Below are 20,572 nucleotides of genomic sequence, written 5' to 3' on the forward strand. Positions count from 1 at the left end.
TCCACCTGCCAAACAGAATGACAATATAAACGTGTTATATTTTGTAAAATAATGGAAAAAACCTGTCTTATTTAATTTATTTGCCAAAAGACAGGAACCTGATTCAGCATTAGTTGAAGGACTTTGCGTAAAAGCAATTCTCAGAGATAGGTCATCTGTCACAGACACTAATCTGAACAATTCTTTTTGCACCACATCTGTGTTTCATGTAAACTAAGCTACTCAAATGATTGCTTAGTTTAAAATAAAGACATCAAAACTAAATGCCACATAAAAAACTGAAATGCCCTTTGAAATACAAGGCAAAAAAAATGTGTCTGTGAAAAAGAATTTACATAAGAATTTATTTATGATCAAAGTCAGTCTAATGGATAGACAGCACTAATGGTGCTAGAAGTCTACATGCAATAATAAAAACACAGAGCATTATAGATAACCTTTAGAACATGTGTTTAAACTAGACTTAATTCCACAATAGAAAGATTGGATAAGATAAGGGGGCAAAAAGGTAAGCATGATTAAATATCAGTGAATGTGCTGGACAGCACTGGCACTACAAACGTTAGACAAACAGAAGTCACTAAACTTTCATTTGAACTGTCAGCATTATCAGAAGGTCTTAAATAGATAAATAAAGAAGAGGAATGAGTTTAGTTCTTTTCAATTAGGAAGGTAAATATTTGCCAAAAGCTGTCAGTCCAAGGTCTAGCACACCGACACACATGGTATTTGAGCCTAAGATACAGACAGAGAGAGAGAGAGAGAGCGCAAAAGCAATTGAGAGCAAGCAAAAGAAAATGAGAGAGAGAGAGAGAATGAAATAAACATAAGAAAATGTGTGAAGGAGGCTTATCCTGGTCCTGATTTATGATACTATATTTCATTTGATCACACAGGAGATGACAAGCCAACAAATCAAAGCAGATCCTCTTTTATATGAGACATAAATCCAGATTGGGTCATATAATGTGCCCAACGCCTCCAGCAGGGGACTCTCTCAGCCACAAGAAACACCCCTGAGCACAAAGCCTGTAATCCGCTCCACTATAGCAAGCATTTTAGGCTTTGTGCCTAAACCAGGGCAGTTGTGCCAGCTGTCATCTGTCTTGCCCACCTACCGACCGCACAGTCTGCCCCACTCTCAAAGCTTAGGAAACCACTTCAGAGCTTCAGGGTCCTTCTCAGCAAATGATTTAATCAGACCTTAGTACACCTCAGTGTTCTTGTGTAACTGGGAGTTCAGGGTAGGTTGATGAATTATTACAGGGGAGAGGGGAGCATGCTCAGCTCTGGCAGGAGCTGAGCATGAGCTCCAGAACATGAGGGAAAGCTGGTCTCATTTTTATCTTCCCAGATTCATCATTAGTGCATATTTTTGACTTTCCCAGCTGAACAGCTGTTTAGTTTCCATTTAGCATCTATTTATACTTGATATTTGTTGTGACATTAGTTGCAATTATTAACAATAGTTATTAGGACAAAGTGTGTCACCAGGATGCCTTGCTCCTCCCACTTTCTTGACAACACCTTTTACACAAACATGAGGTAGTGCATCATCTGTGGAGAGAAATAAAAAAAGAAAGCCAGACTTGGCTGGCTGTTGAGAAGGTGTGAGAGGAGACATTGCCTTGACTTTGCATAAATAGACAAGCCATATTTTCATCATCAGCTCTGACAACAGATGGAGAAGCCCTGAGTGCTGAAACTATCGCCTCCCATTTCCCACCCCCAACCACCAAATGAACGGGAAATTAATTATGCTGGCAGCTTCTCCTGCAAAACATCCAGGATGTCATTTATTACACAGCTAAACAATGTAAGTGGTGCAACCAAAAAAAAAAATACACAAGCACGATGAAACATGCAAATGAATGAATCTTAATTAAGGCATACTAAATTACTGCATGCATGAATAATCTATCAGTAGCTGACACAGCAGGGTTTTGTGTTGTGTAGCCTCACCTGACCGAGCAATCACACTCGACACTCACTCTTCTGCTCCATATAATTGAATCGACATTTAAAAAAAAAAAACCCAATTTAATAATTGGCTTTCTTTGGAGTTTATTATTAAGCTTTGTATGTTGATGCTTATTCATATGCACACCATTTCCTTCTTTTTTTTCTTGCACATGATAAGAACACACGCTGCGACATCTGTTGCTTGTGTATCATTTTCCAGGAAAATAATTTGATACATTTCTTAGTACTGATGCAGAAACCTGTTTACTCAAAACCTATTAAAGTCTGAGATGAAGTATGTTTATGTGTAACATGGCAAAAATTTAATGTCACAATGACTGAAGATATATTGACTTTACACAGTTTGCATTGACACATTCTGTTGGGTTTTTGCTAAAATGTGTCACTGCAGGTTTGGAAAATCTAAACCAAAAAAACCAAAAAATTAAAATCAAACCCTAGAAAATCGAATCGCTTTTAAACAGAAAGTTTAACCTGACATTGATTTCACCTTGCCCATTTTTCCTGCTTTAAACACATCAACTTTAAGAGCTGACTGTTCGCTTGCTGACTTGTATATCCCTCCCCTTGACAGATCTCATTGTAACAACATAATTACATCATTCACTTCACCTGGTAATTATAACTGATCAGTGTATATACACATTATATTCCACTATCAATGTCACATTGTCATTTCACCCTATTTTGTTGTTGATGAGGTTGCAGTGGATACAGAGTCTATCATAAAAACACTGTGCACAAGGTAAAAATTCGTCCTGTACTAGATGCCAGACTATTCCCACAATCACACTTAGAGGCAATTTAGAGTAACAAGAATGAATTTTTCAGTCTGTGGTATTTGGAAAATTGTACCATTGATTTCTTTTTTGAGGAAAGATAGAATTTCTGAGGTTCTGATGCCACAAGGACAACCCCAAACCTTTAAAAACAACAAAAGTCAATATAATATTAATATCGACTGTCCTTGGACCTTAATTTTTCTTCTCAAAGGGAAACAGGTAAAATTTGTTTGAAAAGATGACATTTTTGTCAACATATTTTTGAGGTCAGGTTGAGCTCAACAAACTTGCAAAAAAATTATTCTAAATCAGACATGCTCTTCAATTGAGTCTACATATCCTGTATTAACTGCAGTAAATCAACCTTTTTAAGTACAGTCATATGAAGCATAATGGTTATTTGTATTTTAAATGTTTTTAATAAGGTTTCGAATAATAAGAAATGAGACAGTGGTGTTATGCAGAAGTAGGATAAAATCTCAAAGAGACATTCTCAAGGTCTTAAAATTAGCCCCCTTGATACCGCCATCTTTGAGCTTGCGAATGAGAATTGTACTCATTTCACTTTGTAAGTAAAGTCAGTGAGCTGTGACTGAACTGGTCAGTTGGGAGTAGATGAAGCTATGTTACAGCAGTGCAAGCTAAGAATCTCAGTGTCTCAGTTACAGAAACAAAAGACCCTGACAATTAATGTCTACAAACAATTCTGACAGATGAACTGAATATGTGTAAAGGGGCTCATCTGATATAAGCCTCACTACATTTGATTTATGCTTTCTCTCTTAATTATTATACCAAATTATACCTGCTTGACTAGGTGTTGATTAACTTCTATCCTAGCAGTAGTGCTGGCTGTCAAATTACAGGTTTATATTAATTCATGTTTTAATGCATTATCATTTCTATAGTCATGAATGGTGGGCGCTTAACAGCGTATCATTTATTTTCTACTTTAAGTTTATAGTAGCTTATAATATAAGGAAGGAACTTGTATCAAATGCACTTAATTGTTTTAAAAAATAAATGTAAAATCGCTGTGGTATAAAAGAAATAAACCCTCCAAGCTGTGCTATTATAGGCAAAAATCCATTTTTGAATGATAACCCTCGACTTTTTGCATTAGGTTGCATCACACTACCCTGCTGATCATTATTTTTCTATAACAGCATGTCTTGTATTTAATTTCTTACACATTGTCTGGGAATGATTATACTTTTATATAACTCTTCAAAAACAACTAAGATTGAACTATAGTGATTTACAGCATTTAAGGACAGGTACAATTATTCTGGAAAAGTACATGGGTCCCTGCAGGGACACTGAAAGAAAGTCTTAGGTAAAAGATCTATATACTGATTCAGTGTCTGAAACGAAGAAAGCAGAAAGTAGAAAATGAAAGCAAAAGCAGTGTTAGTCATGCAGGTTGGGCCTAAAAAGAAACGCTGCAAAAAGGGCTCCTGCGGAGACAATCACTAACTGAACTTGTCCCAAAAGTTCATTGATTAGAGCAGACTGAAATTCTATGTACAACAAAGAAGGTGCTCTCATATATGATAGCAGCATCTGACTGCAAAATGTTGCTGTTGCAGGAATGAAGTACAAAATTGTACCATCACTACATTCTTAAAAAAGGGGTTCTCACTGTAGTTATCTATAATTGTAACTTACTATAGCACTTTTATTCTGAACCTTTTCTGAAAGGAAACCTGTCTCTCGCAGGCTCTATGTACGGCAAGATCCAGAAAGCAATCACAGACTGAATAGCGACAGTTACCTTTGAATGGTTAAGATTGCTGATTAGTTTACACTTATAAATGAACCACATTGATTTAAATTTTTTTTGTTTTGTTTTACAGTGGTGTTGTACATTACCATTTGTGAGAAGTGACACAATACAGATGAGAAACATGTCTGCTGATCTGTTATGAGGCGAAGAGTAAACATATGCGCTTCATGTCCAATCATCATAAAACATTCTGTTTATATTGTACTGATGCAGCGATGGCTCATGTTTAAAAAATTGGAATCACTGAAATTTGACCATTTTTTAAAAATTAATCTTTTCTGCTTTGTTTTGAGTGCTCATTTCTATCTACTGAAAAACAATGCCGGTCTGCCAGTTTTTGACCCCCTGCTCTACAGCGGCAAACCAAAGAAATATTTTGCTGTGCTAGATGGATCTTTTTTTCCATAAAAGCGTAGGATTTACAACAGTTTTTTGCAACCAGAACACTTATCAACAAGCTTACCCACATTTTTGTGCCCTATTATTTGCACTATTCATTCTAAACTTTTATAAATAAATAATAATTTAGATAAAAGTGGTATTTAGTTAAAAAACAACCACATTGAACTGTACCATAAACTGGAAACCATACAGTAAGTGATATAGCTGCATTTCATACTCCATATAGTTCAGTGATAGTTTAGTGAAGTTTTGCTAAAGTATCCATATCTAATTTTCATGCTGGAACAGTTTTGGGTCTGAGTGAAGGGAAATTTAATGCTACCACTTCCAAAGACATCCTACACAATTTTGGGCCTCCAACCTTGTGGTAAAAATTTGGGGAAGAACCACACATGACTGAAAAAGACGTGTCCTAATACTTGCTTATTTACTGTATTTGCTCCTTGATAAATTAAAGTTTGTATCTTCAACATGTTTAAAATGTCTTGTATCCTAGAAAAAGAAAGCACAAACTAAAATAGCAACATTAAAATGCACACATTTTAACATTGTTTTTCACAGTGCTAGGGCGCTTAAAAATCCTCCAGCTATTCTTGGGTGAATCATGGTCTAGGGGTCAGGGGAAATCTAAATCTTATAGGAACTAAAGCCCTTCTGGCATTTCTTTTTACTGTGCTGCTCATATACAAAGAAAGAAACTTGACTAGAAAACAAGAGCGTAACCATATGACTGCTACCCTGTGTAAAAATATACATATTCATTGTATAATTTATATAGTGTATCGAATATAAATTAGATACATGAATCACTAAACGTTGCTAAAGGCACTAATTGATTAAGGAGTCGTATGTAATAAAAATGAAAAATTGCCAATATCTGTTTAACCATTAATGAATTGTGACTGAGGAGGAAAAAGCTCATTTCAGAGCTGGAAAATTCTGAAATCCGTGAGACCCATTTAATGCTTACTATACACTGTATCGAATTTATTAAGGCATCATTGAGAGTAAATTTCTATAAGTATTTTTAAACAAATATATACTGGTAATAAAAACTAAATACTAATACAGATATACTTAGCAGTACATGAATCAGGTAAAAATATGTAAGAGTGGACTGATCTAGTTACGCACACTTGGATGTCCAGCATGATCCGCTTGTCCTCCTCCACATGGATACCCCAGATGCAGTCCTGGCCTTTATCATAAGCTTCAGGCCAGTTTGGAGACAGCACCACCCCAGCAGAATCAGTGATCTCCCCACTACACACCGCTGAATAAACACACAAACACACACACACACACACACACACACACACACACACACACACACACACACACACACACACACACACACACACACACACAGGCATCCAGACTTAAATTATTCACACATACGCCCACAACAGCAAAAGGACATATATCTCTAAAAAAAAGCACATTTCAAGACTGTTATTGCAAAGGTTAAGGCATTTAATATTCCTCCAGCGGTGTCAAGGGTGAGTCTGGATCCAGGAGCTGGGGAAACCTGAAGGTCTGAATTAATGTGAGGTGCATGCAGAAAATAGTTCAAATCACCCTGAAACAGATTCACAAACAGCATGACCTCCATTTGTTTTGCTCCCATCATATCAGGCTCTGGCTTAGGAATAAAGAAATATGATATTTTGAAACAGAAAAGAAAGATGGTGTCTTGACCAACTGCTGCAGCCTTTGTGATTAAATCTTTTAAAACCAATTTTTATTGTGGGCTTTAAGCAATGCATCCAAACTTAAAATCAGATAAGATTGCAGCATTATATGTTTGGGATTTCTGTTTACAATATTTTTTGCCAATTCTCTAAGTCGCTAGGCTCTGCCTGCGCTGCATTAAACTCAAGTCTTTTGCCAAGTGCACCGGAGGCTGAAACCAGGTGAAAAACGCTGAAGACTGCTTCACTCATTACCTCACACAGTCTGCCTCCCTATACTCACCACAATGTCAAAGAAAGATGTAGGGTGGACTCTGACACACACACACACACACACACACACACACACACACACACACACACACACACACACACACACACAGGTACACACACACCTCGGCAGGCAGGCTCAGTCTCGTTCCATTGTGGGTTTTTGGGGTCCATGCACTCGATGATAACAGAGCCCTGCTCCAGCGTGTATCCGGGATCACAGCTAAACTCTACCACTGCACCCACAGCGTAGCTGTTGTCACTGCTGGTGAAGTTGCCATACTTGACAAAAGGCTCATAGCAATGCCCTGGTGTGAAAGCTGCAAACACAAAGCAAATTCAAACACTGATATACAGAAAATCTGTGTTGACAGAGTAATATAAAAAAAAATAAAACATTTTTTCTATATGAAGGAATCCAAACCAGAGTAGAATATATTCTTTTGGGCATGTTTGCTATTTTGTTTTGATATGCTTTCACACTGTAAAACATGATTGAACCAAAAAGCAAAAAAATGTTGGCTGTGGTGTATGTAGTCCTAAATCCCTGCTCATTAAGCTCTTTCATTCAGAAATACAGCTAAATACTTTGTGTATCACAACATTTATTATTTTGTTTGTTTTTTGGCCCAAATATCCGTAGCACGTCATATTTCTTCAAGCACATGTTATTAGTCGCTGCAATCAGACCATGCTTAATTTTACTTTTAGACCCAAGACCAGAACCATCAGATCAGTTGTATTTATCTGAAATTGCTGCGTTTAGTTGTCATCTGCCTAAATAAAGCACAATAAGGGAGAAATTGCACATCCTTTCAATTCAAACAAAATAAATCCTGCATATATGAAAGCACCGTACGTTTCAGAACTTGTTCCAAGGTCATCGGCTTCTCTTCAAAAGTAAGCTGCAAATTACTCTTACCATCAGATGCTTCTGACATAAAAAAAAAAAAAAAAGCACAGATAGCTGTTCCTAATAAGTAACTGTAAATGAACATGCTCCCATTATTCTGGTTAATTTATCATCTGCATACAGTATTTTTCATACAGTAATGGGGAGTAAGAATTTAAATAAGCAATATTTAAAAATCTTTAGCCTTGATATACCTCCTGGTATTCTCATTCACTGGCATGCTGGAATAGATCATTCCTCCCTCCAGGACATTTTGAATTCAACTCTACACACTCTATAGCACACACAGGTGATTCTGCAAATTACAGCGCCATGATTTAATCTCAGTAGCCTCCTCTTTTTCCACATGCATTATTCAGCCTCGGACTTCAACAGCACGAATGGAATTAATTCATTTTCATTAAATGCTGATATTTCCCTTCCGTATTACCAAACTATCCAACAGCCATCATTTCCAAGCTTGCCACATGGGTAGCTGAGACTGGAAATGAAAATAAATATAGATGCGTGCTTCCCCTAAACAAGTTATTTTGCTTAAATGTTAAGTGCTTTGTTGGCCGAATTTGGAATATGTTTTGGATGTATTGATTTGCACAGGCAATGTATTAATTTAGGTTCAGGTAATCATGCTAAAGGTGCTAAATTATTCGCAATAGCACTTTCCAGTAACTTGCACTTTTACGCAGTAACGTCCCCAATTGCATATACAGTACATTAAAGGCAAATATTCAGAACAGACAAGGTGCTACTTTGTTCATTTGATAGACACAGTCCCCCATAGACTACATAAGTGTTATAAAGTGCAAGTGTTAACAATTGTGCACATTTTTAAGCATGCAAACCTCCAGCAAAATAGGGAACATGCATAATTAAATCTTGTGGACCATTGTGTAATAAAATCTTACAGGGATTTTTACAGAAGTCTGTGTAAACATCTGAAAATAAGGGTAAACAAAAGTCACTACAAATGAATGCTAAACGTCTTGCGGGTATGTCAATCGTGTTGCATGAGGAAGCGACACACCTTTCATGAACGATGCTACAGGATGATTTTATTTATTCAGACTTTATATGACATACATTGTTTAAGTGCATTAGCCAAATCCCGATAGTGTAATCCGATTGTGTTGTGGAAAAGGAGATTAGGCTCTTCTGATTAGATAATGATTCAGGTACTAAAATGTATTTCATAATAAGCACACCTGGACATATTCAAGGAATAAAATGGTTTTAAACACTTTCAGCTGAAACTTAACACAGTTACTACAATTCAAAAGCTTTGTTTTATTGACATCTCATTTGCTCTAATGCAGACAGCATTATAATGAAAATCTTTGTCTTTAAGGTCAATTGAGTGAGAACTATTGTTTCTATTGCAGGGCCAAGAAGCTTTTGGAGCATTAAAGTTTGGCTAGTTCCTAAAAAAGTTGGAAATTTATAGGAAAGGATGAAAGATCGAGATAGCTTGTTCTACAGAACTATGTCTGCAGGATCATCAGGGTAAAGTGCCAGAGGCCCTCAAAAGAATGAGGCCAGTTCAAATAAAGCACCAAATAGCAATCAGAAGACTTTTTCAGCTGGGGCAATTACTGCTTCTAGAAGCTCAAAAGTTTCAAAAAAGTCTGGCCCCACTGAGCACAGTCCTGACTTGTTAGCCTTAAAAAGGCTGGTAGTAGAGGGAACATGATGATGCGTAACCCAGTCGAGAATTTGTTATTCAAGGATGAGGATATAACCATACCTTCATATCTGATTGCGGCTCCAGTGTTAGTGCCCGAGCCATCACTCGTAAACTCGATAAAAATGTATCTAGAGGTGCTGATGATGCCTTCGTTAGGTAAATATTCAACTTCATAAGAATCATAGAGCGTCAAGGTGTCAATGTTGTTCCCGTTTTTGATGAGTAATCTGCAGAAAGAAGACAGTTGATAAGGCAATTTCTCAGAACTGGTCAAAAAGCAAGGCAGTTATTTGGCAGCAGAGTCTGTCTTTTGGCTACTGCCTGTTTTTCATCCTGATTAGCTGAGCAGCAAGTGGCCTTATTACCCTAAGTTAAATCATTAGCAAAATGAAAGATTTTGCCAAAATAAAACTAACCTAGCCCCCTTTCTAAATACCCAGAGCAGCATCCAGTTGCTGCTATTTTATTACATCAGGAAATGTGATCATATTTTATTATTTACAAAGAGTAAATATCAAACACACACAGCCTCAAAGAGCCTCATCTTTTAAAGGAGGAGCTAATGTCTAGAAAAACAATTGATTTATATCACATGTAAGAGTTACCAAAATGCTATTTTACAAATTGTGTCTGTAAAACAGTGTAATAATAATGACTGATTCACTAACCTGTCATCATCCTCAGCAAGAGCCACCTTCTCGAAGTGAACATGTAGCCGATGTCCTTCTGGAGCCTCCAGCACCCAGTGGCATGTCAGGTTGTTGCTGTAGTTACTCGGGAAACCGGGAGATACAATACGCCCAAATGTGGCATTCTTCATCATTCCACCACAGGCCGCTGTTGAAAGTTATAAAAAATTACATACTTGATTAGTCAAGTCTGTTGCTGAATTTTGAAAACTCTGTAAAACAATCAAAAATAGTACTCTAAAGTCTGGTAGAAAATAGCATTTCAAGAACCATTCCAATTTCATTGAAAGACACCAACACTTTGGGTAAAGGCTTAATGGTCTGGTTCTAGAGCTACAGAACCCTGTTAAGAACAAAGAGGTTACTAAATTAAAATAAATGAATGGACTAATTAAATAAACATGACCATGATAACAATAGCTATCCTTATTCGCACCTTTATTCATAGCCTTCAGTCTTTTTTGCAGCTATTTTTTGAAACTGGCTCCTTATCTACCTAATGTGCCCTTTACAGGAAGCCAAAGCAAGTTTAGAAAAGTTTTTAATTAGAAATGTCAAAGTCTGTCTGGCAGCCCAAGTCTGGTTAAGCACATTTTTCCTATTATATTTGGCTGCCTTCCTCAACTTAAAGGTTCGGTTTTCCAGACGACCAAATGTTTAGATTTCTAAACTCAAAACATACCTTTAAACACCCAGTTCACTGACAGAGCATAAAATGAGAAGAAATTAAACAAAACTGCAAGTGTTAAATAAACGGACTATCATAACAACCCGATAGACCTTACACACCAATGGCAAATTTTTTTCAAAGTAGTAAAGGTTATTGGAGAGGGTATGTGTCACAACCATTTAAGTGAATGTTAGGCACGCAGACAGAGTTTAATGAAAGCGGAACGGTAATCAAACCAGCTGTGCCAAAGTAACATTCAGAACCACAACAGCATTCTCCTTAAATGCCACATTTCAACTCCCTCCCTTTGATCAATAGGGGAAATAAGAAACTTCAGCGCTGTAGCTGGATCTGTGCTATTCATGCAGTCGATGCTGCACCTCCAAAACAACTAAACGAGATCCATCATCAAAACAGGTTGCCTTCAGGTAAACCGAGCTCGCAAACCTGTTTAGAATCAAAGAGAAGGAATGAAGAAAACTTTCTTTAGGATTCTCTTTTAAAGGCAGATTACCTATGCAGCCGTGTCATACAGGTAGTTGCCTTGAAGCAGAGAAGAGCTGTCCACCCCTTGCAGGCACATGCATAGTGGTTAAAACAATTACAGCCAAAATCAATGATCAGCTACAATTAACATTAGTGGAAGAGGTAGAATAAAAAGGTGGTCTCCAAATTATACCTGTGTTGGCAAAATATTTACACTTAGGGCTGAGTGCTGCTCGATGTAAGCAAAAGCTCAAAGGATATTGTATCCACATAAACTAAGGTCTTGTGGGTGTTTGCCACAAGCCACAAATGGAGACTATAATTGCTACTGAGCACTCAGAAGATTGCTACACAGTGGTGTAAATAAGAAGCATGAGGAGACAGCTGCTGGATTGATTGACAATGCATCTCAGTTAAAAGAAAAGGCTGTTTGAGAAGATAAGGATGTTTAAGGTGAAGTGACTATTACATGGTACAGATTTAGGTTACAAAGCAGCTAACCTTATATTTTCAAAGCAGAAATAAGCAGGTTTTATCAGCCAGTTAATTATGATGCAACTTGAACAAAGGAATGAATGGAACATAATTGGCCTTGTTCACACTCTGACTGAAAAGGACACATTTGGAACACTGGGCTGAAGGAGAAAGTAACTTTTAGCAGCAGATATTCTACATCTGCTCCATGAGGTGTACAAACAATTATTGGGCATGTTCACAGTACTGATTGATTTTACAATGTATAAACATTAAAATCATAAACATGATTGGGGGTGTTTGTGGTCTGTGGGCGGGTTGGTTTTTCACTCACCGAGACACCTGGGTTCTTTTCCATTCCAGTACGGAGTTGTTGCATTGAGGCATGTGAGGGTGGAGGGACCCTGAAGCTGGTAGCCGGTAAAGCAGTAAAAATAAGCTTCTCCACCTGCATGCAGACTGCTGACAGTTACATCACCGTAGGCTGGACGCTCGGGAAAATTACAGCTCAGAACGAATGCTGCAGAGGAAATATAGTCAGATGATTACAACATTTTAAGTCTTTTAATCATGTATTTTTGCTTTAATCATCACATTTTCATTATACCGAATGTCAAAACAGCTTAATATATATTGAATCATGAATAACAATTTTTCATTTATTTGAAATACTTTTATACACAATTCGGTTTGAAGTGTTTCATATATGCAGTGGCATGTAAATACAATTATCCCTATCTATAGCACTTACTTAATCCTGCAAGAACCTTCCAAGGTTTTTTAATATTATAGATGTTGGAAAATGAACTGTCAACTGGTTTTAATAGACTTTACATCCCACCACGCTCGACCTTGTGCTTTCTTTCACAGACACTCATCTCTTTTGTGCATCCCCTTTTTCTATTCTCCAGCATGGCACAAAGAAACTTATCCTCTCTCTCTCTCTCTCTCTCTCTCTCTCTCTCTCTCTCTCTCTCTCTCTCTCTCGTGCGCACATCCATTCTTATTCTGCTGTGCACGAGTGTCCCCAGGAAGATAAATACACCCAAATGTTAAGCAATATGTTTCTTCACAGAATAGACATGCTGGGATGCATGCAGGCAACCATTAGACTCCTAAGGCTGTTTTAGCTCACAAAACAGACACTTGGAAAATTCATTTCATGAAGTTTTCCCATGCTGAAACAGGTACAGTGAGGAAAATAAGTATTTGAACACCCTGATATTTTGCAAGTTCTCCCACTTAGAAATCATGGAGGGGTCTGAAATTGTCATCGTAGGTGCATGTCCACTGTGAGAGACATAATCTAAAAAAAAAAAAAATCCAGAAATCACAATGTATGATTTTTTTAACTATTTATTTGTATGATACAGCTGCAAATAAGTATTTGAACACTTGAGAAAGTCAATGTTAATATTTGGTACAGTAGCCTTTGTTTGCAATTACAGAGGTCAAACGTTTCCTGTAGTTTTTCACCAGGTTTGCACACAATGCAGGAGGGATTTTGGCCCACTCCTCCACACAGATCTTCTCTAGATCAGTCAGGTTTCTGGCCTGTCGCTGAGAAACACGGAGTTTGAGCTCCCCCCAAAGATTCTCTATTGGGTTTAGGTCTGGAGACTGGCTAGACCACGCCAGAACCTTGATATGCTTCTTACAGAGCCACTCCTTGGTTATCCTAGCTGTGTGCTTTGGGTCATTGTCATGTTGGAAGACCCAGCCTCGACCCATCTTCAATGCTCTAACTGAGGGAAGGAGGTTGTTCCCCAAAATCTCGCAATACATGGCCCCGGTCATCCTCTCCTTAATACAGTGCAGTCGCCCTGTCCCATGTGCAGAAAAACACCTCCAAAGCATGATGCTACCACCCCCATGTTTCACAGTAGGGATGGTGTTCTTGGGATGGTACTCATTATTCTTCTTCCTCCAAACACGTTTAGTGGAATTATGACCCAAATGTTCTATTTTGGTCTCATCTGACCACATGACTTTCTCCCATGACTCCTCTGGATCATCCAAATGGTCATTGGCAAACTTAAGACATGTCTGGACATGTGCTGGTTTAAGCAGGGGAACCTTCCATGCCATGCATGATTTTAAACCATGACGTCTTAGTGTATTACCAACAGTAACCTTGGAAACGGTGGTCCCAGCTATTTTCAGGTCATTGACCAGCTCCTCCTGTGTAGTTCTGGGCTGATTTCTCATCTTGCATGGAGCCCCAGTCCGAGGGAGATTGACAGTCATGTTTAGCTTCTTCCATTTTCTAATGATTGCTCCAACAGTGGACCTTTTTTCACCAAGCTGCTTGGCAATTTCCCCGTAGCCCTTTCCAGCCTTGTGGAGGTGTACAATTTTGTATCTAGTGTCTTTGGACCGCTCTTTGTTCTTGGCCATGTTAGTAGTTGGATTCTTACTGATTGTATGGGGTGGACAGGTGTCTTTATGCAGCTAACAACCTCAAACAGGTGCATCTAATTTAGGATAATAAATGTAGTGGAAGTGGACATTTTAAAGGCAGACTAACAGATCTTTGAGGGTCAGAATTCTAGCTGATAGACAGGTGTTCAAATACTTATTTGCAGCTGTATCATACAAATAAATAGTTTAAAAATCATATATTGTGATTTCTGGATTTTTTTTTTTTAGATTATGTCTCTCACAGTGGACATGCACCAACGATGACAATTTCAGACCCCTCCATGATTTCTAAGTGGGAGAACTTGCAAAATAGCAGGTTGTTCAAATATTTATTTTCCTCACTGTATATCTGTCTAACTCGCACCTTGCTCCTTAGAGTTTTAGATTTGTCTTTCCCTCTGCATTAAAAACAAGTCCCCAGACACACTAGAACTTCAAAATGGAAAAACCTAATGGCAGTAGCTGTGACTGTAGCTAGAGCTGAATGCAGGTCGAAATTGTTACTTATTCTTAGGTGCACAGAGGGAGCTTTAATAAACATACACCAAACTTTTTTCTCTATTTTTAGCACAACTTTATCCCAGCCTACATCCCAGTAAACACAGAATTGAGGCTGATTTGGCAGTGACCTTTTTAACTAACAACCAATACACATTTGTTTTACACATTTATTCTCCTCCAAATACAACATTTGCAATCTGTACTATGGATTATTCTACAGCTCTCTAGTTGGAGCATTATGTATTGTACTTGATTTATTGGTAACTGGTGAAATTTGCATCAAAGATCTGCCATTGGTTGTGCTACTGTGAGATTCACCTTGGGCTATAAGATATTTACAGGCTTAAATAGGTCAATAAATCCCAACCTTTGACCTGGCTCTGTCAAACTTAAGCATTTTCAGTTGTTGCCTCTTAGAGTTTAAGTGGGAAGAGATGCAGTGAATTTTACACTGTGGATTGCACTCGGTCCTCAGGGATGACCTCAGACTTGCCTCCATCTGTCAGTGGACCCAACACCACACTTTAATTACCCTTCACCATGGCGAGTAAGAGGTAAAGTGTTGTGTTACAGTGCTATCTCTGTGGCAATGCTAACTCACAAGAGAAACTGCAGGGATATAGTCACAATCACAGGGATTATATCTCACTAATGTGCTATGTCTGTATTTGTTGCTCATTGTATGCTCTGGACTGCTTAAAAAAGTCACATATATGTGTGTGTGTGTGTGTGTGTGTGTGTGTGTGTGTGTGTGTGTGTGTGTGTGTGTGTGTGTGTGTGTATTATGCATGCATGGATATATGCCTGCACAGAGATTAAAAACAGCTGCAGAACAATACTGTAGGCATTAAGATTATTAAAGTTGTTATGTCTGTTATATTATATTATTATAACTTATTAATATAATTATAATATATTATTATAGACCCTTTTGTTCAATGGTTCTATTTTATTTAAATGTGTTTTATTACAAAAAAATAAAAACTCAGGAATCAGGAACTCTCCGTTACAGTACTAGAAATAAGGTGACTAAGATTCTGCTGGTGGTGTGGGAAAGTGTCTGGGTCACTATCCCTCTGGCATTGTTTAAAAACATGGGAGATCTATATAATCAATGCTATTGTTGTCTCAAGTCTGGTTGGAGTCTGATGACCTTTCTAAAAAAAAAGCCTTGGTTTGATAAATCACTGCAAATCTGTCCCTGTTACAGACAGCTCTGGAGTGTTGCTATTCTTCTCCATCTAAGAAATAGCCTAGCAATTGACCAAAAAACACAGCAAAACACCAAATAAAGACTGTGTTGAGAACACTTATTATCCTTAATATAGAATCTTCATATTTCAAATAGACTTCCTGAAACTGATTTAAAAAAATGCATAGCATTCAAACAGTCCCTTCCTCTTATACGAACTTAAAGAGCTTTGCTAGCGGTGCTAGCAGGGCATGTAGTGAGGGGGCTGTTCTCCTGCTGGCTAACTAATCGAAGTGCCGAGAGAGGGAATGCTCTTCTTGCAGAGTCAATGAGGCATCGTTGCACCACCCCAGACATCCGTCCCATTTCTGCTTTATTACTGGTGTATCAGCACAGCGGGGCTGTGTTGTTATAGCATCATCATCCTGCCGCTTCCGTTTCAATTAGACTAATACTGAGGGGCCACTGGAGGCAGACTTTACGAGCTCAGTCTTAAATCATACACGGTGCCTCGCATGCGGGTGGCCTTGCAGCTTTATTGACCATAAAGACCAATTGTTGTGGTGCAGGGATTAGCTGGCAACCAGTTGGACTGCAACAGATGCAGTGCTAATGCTCCACATTAGATCCTCTGGAGCAGAGACTATATGCCGGATAGAGAGAACATGTGATCATAGCCAATTGTGGGTTATAGCTAATGGCCTGCAGTAAGAAGACTGTGATTCCAAAATGTATGGGATTGGTTAACAGCACTATCGAACAGATGATAAATACAAGTTGGGGACTCGACTATCTATCAGGTTTGACACCTCTCAACCCAAACAACAAATAAATATTCACATGGCTTCGGGCTCTGTGCATTTTGAGCGTAAACAGTAAAATACCCTAGAGAATACTTAAAGTTCCCAGTCTGCAAACGAAATCCAGATGAATTTTTAAATGTATTGCCGTATAATGTACAACAGAAATTAAATGAATCCTATTATCTAAGCTTTATCAGGACACAGAGGAAGTCTATTTGCACTAAACAAAAATCTACCCATGATAACAAATGCCATTTTTTTACTCAGATTTTAATTTGTAGCTTGCATGTTGCCAGACCCATTCAAGTAAGGTGTGAATTTGTTGAAGTGTTTAGCATCACAGAGAAGACAGTAGAGGACAATGGCCAGACAGCAATTAAACAGGACTGACAGTAGTCCATGCTCAGGATGTCAGTATGTGTACTGTAGCATTGCTGCCTCACTCCAGGGTGCCTAGTTCAGTCCTAAACGTTGATTACTGCTTATTTACCCAGATTCGTTCAGGACCTCAGTTTTTTCCCCATCGCAAAAATCTGCCAATGTCATTTTTGAGCTTAACTGCCTTCGGGTATAAATGAGACGTAAAATGTTTGTGTAAAATGTGGTGTATTGTTGTCTCATACCAGCTATTCCTGCTATGGATCCACATCAAACCTGAGCAGATTTTATTATTTATTATTATTCACATTACCATCATAATCAGCTGGAAATTCACGATTTTGAGTTGTTAAATTTATCCAATTTTGTCAGGGTTTTAGATAACGTAATGTATCCAGAAAACATGACCATAGTATGCAAGATACTGCAGTAAATAACAAATTTTATGGTTGTATATAAAAAATCTATGTAAATCTGGTTTCTCTTTTAGATCAAATTTGTTCAATGTAATTAGCAGGACCTGATTATAACGCTCTAAAGATGAAAAATGCTTTCCAATTTTCCTAAGTAGAATACCAGGGATTATTGCATTAATATTTATGTATATAATATTGAACTAAAATTATATTTCACCCTGTACCTAGTGTATTTACAGCCCACAATATATGTTACACATGAGAAATCAACTTGCAAATTCCACCTGCATATTTAACCGCCTGGATTGTATGCAAGTCTATAGTTAGGTCTGAGGCCTGAATATTAATATGTGCAATTTTGTACTCTTGCTTAACCTGTTCACTTGCTCATTTAAGCAGTGATGCAATCATTCAATCATGTGGCAGTAGCACAATGAATACAATTATGCAGATACAGGTCAAAAGCTTCAGTTACCATAATTTGGATTTTGGTACAAGACAGGCTGGCTTGAGTATTTCAGAAACAGCTGATCTCCAGGGAAGATGCTCTTGGTAAAGAGTACTTTTCTTGAGTTACTATAGATTTTGGTCAGTTTATCTGAATCTCCTCTTGTCTCTCTTTTCAACAAGGTGCACCCTCTGATCACAAGGTGTTTTTTGCTATTCAGTCTGTGTAAACTCCTGCCTGCCTGGCACCAAAACCTATTTAGATTTAAACATGAACTAAAGTTCTTGACCTGAATCTACATGAAGATAACTGAATAAGCAAGTGTCCAGGTATTTCTTTAAATGTGGCCCGTCAGTGCATTTCAATTACAGGCTATTTAGTTATATTTTTTATATTATTTTGGACATGTAAACCTTTGCAAACCTTAACACTGCAAATACCAGTTTGCTAAGCTTTACCGGCTTAGTAAAGTGGACTGTGCACTTGCTTTCTTTAGATTTGGCCCTGGTGGATTTGTGATAAGCAGAAGTGATCACTGCCAGCTTGTTCAGACAAGATGTCTACAGCTAGTGAAACCATTCCTCTGTTAAATGCCTTGCCTTCTGGTCACTTGGACATGTTCATGCTTCAAGTAGCTGCAAAAAATATTAAAGCCTCTGATAAGCAAGGCCCTTTTCCTGATTCTGAGCATGTTTCTGATTTGTGTCTGTGTGTCAGAGCAGAGGATGTGCACTGGTGACAGGTACATGTCTGCAGGCATCCTCTCTGAGGAGATGCAGTGTGCTATACCACTAACAGAGATGAATGGTCTATTAAGACTCCTGTATATTACATGACCTGATTAAATATACATCCTCATTTGGGTGAGCTATCAATTATAAAGTGTGAAGTGATTCTCTGATGCCACTTCAGCTCATGAGATCTCATTGAGGCTGATTGAGTGTGATGGGTTTAGTCTGAGAGGACAATGATGAGTGGGAAATCTCTCTCAACTGTGGACAGCCTTTCATGCCACCTCACATTAACCTCAGTTACTGAGAATTGTGCAATGTGGGAGACTGCCCAGAAATATGGTAGAGCTCACAATCCCAGAGACACTAGATGGTGATTGAACATAACATTTAAATTTAAATAAAACTTTTAAAATTGCATGAAAAATCCCTAAAATATGCCTTGTTTAGCGAAGGAACTCTATACGTGCACTGATTGGTTTGCTCTCCAACCAGCTGCCATCTCTGAGCACACTTTGCATATTTTGTTCCACCCACCTATAGCTACTGCTACTCCACCTTTTGCAGCAGCAGCATGGTTCTAAATATCTCTATTTTGAACATGCTTAACAGAGCAGTCTTCAGACCTGCTCAGCAGCAGCCACACAGCAGATGTGGTCTGCCAACACCAAACCCATCTACACTGCAAATCAATAAATAAAAAACTGCACATACATAAACTCTTAATCTCTTGATCTGAAAAGTTGCCCTGGCTAAAATAGAAATTATATTTGGCATTATTTGTATTGGATTAGTTTGTCAAGGGGTATTGGGGAACATGTACAAACTACTGATGTGTCTCTGAGATCTCACACCTATGTAAATCTGTTCGATGCAAAGATAGCCTTTTTTTTATCTGTTGAAACAGTCCAAGTAATATAAGTACTATCCAGACTGACATGTTGATCATGGTTACATCTGATGAGAAAAGAGGTTTCACACATTAGCTTTTGTATATAGACTTTTTAGGAGATGCCTTTCTTCTATCGACTCCCTTTAACACCAAGGTGAAAACAAGCATTGATCGAGTTTAAATTGCAGAACAATTGAATATAGTTGACACTACAGGGTGTGCTATTATAGGAAAGTGATCAGTGTCAAGGTGGTGAGATGCTGACGCAAAGCAGATAGCTGTTTCTACTCAACTACCTTAGCATTTGAGCAACAATTACATTTTTACTGATTTAGAAATGTCATACGTTTTATCCATTTATATTTATATTTAATGTGATGGACAGAATGTCTCTATTACTACTTATGTTTTATCAGGTAAAGAGTTGTGCTCCCATTTGCTTAGCCTTCCTTTCTCTTTGCCTTGATGTTATTAAGAAAAATATATATACCGTAATTTCCGGACTATAAAGTGCACCCATATATAAGCCGCACCCACTGAATTTGACAAAGATTTTTATTTTAAACATAAATAAGCATCAGGTGTCTACATTGAAACTAATGAACTTTACACAGGCTTTAACGAAAGACAGTGTCTGTTACACGGTGTAACGGGTGAAATATGTTGCGCTTCCTTTTGGATCATAGCGGTATTTTGGGAATAGCCTGGAGTCGCATTTTTCCGCTATTACTGCATGTGTGCAAGACCGAGGAATATTTCCTTAATTATTTTCTGATGCTTATTTTTAAGTTTCTTTGACTAACCCGTAACGCTGTTGCCAAGAATAATAAAAAAGCACGAGTTTTGGAAACCTGTCTGTGCTTATATGATTTCTGTTGCAACTGGAGTTAGTGAGCTCTCCCTTCACCCAGACTCAACGCGTTACAACGGCTTGTATCTAAACAGTAGCCTAAAAAGAAAGTA

General features: G+C 37.9%; 1 protein-coding gene across 14 annotated transcripts in view; it reads right to left on the minus strand.

The window, feature by feature from the left end:
• The window catches only part of sez6b (seizure related 6 homolog b), a 171,855-nt gene that overhangs the window by 15,135 nt on the left and 136,148 nt on the right, over positions 1–20,572 (minus strand). For all 14 annotated transcript variants that reach the window (XR_014534815.1, XR_014534816.1, XR_014534817.1 and 11 more), the window contains exons 5-9: positions 12,162–12,347; positions 10,177–10,345; positions 9,569–9,735; positions 7,040–7,234; positions 6,088–6,226 (exon numbers count right to left, since the gene is read on the minus strand). Coding sequence is in view for 11 of the 14 variants with exons in the window: in XM_083549255.1 (XP_083405381.1) it covers positions 6,088–6,226; positions 7,040–7,234; positions 9,569–9,735; positions 10,177–10,345; positions 12,162–12,347 (856 nt within the window). In the remaining 3 variants the exon portion in view is untranslated. The remainder of the gene's footprint in view (positions 1–6,087; positions 6,227–7,039; positions 7,235–9,568; positions 9,736–10,176; positions 10,346–12,161; positions 12,348–20,572) is intronic.

The sequence above is a fragment of the Silurus aristotelis genome (assembly GCF_946808225.1).
Source record: "Silurus aristotelis genome assembly, chromosome: 8".
Taxonomy (NCBI): domain Eukaryota; kingdom Metazoa; phylum Chordata; class Actinopteri; order Siluriformes; family Siluridae; genus Silurus; species Silurus aristotelis.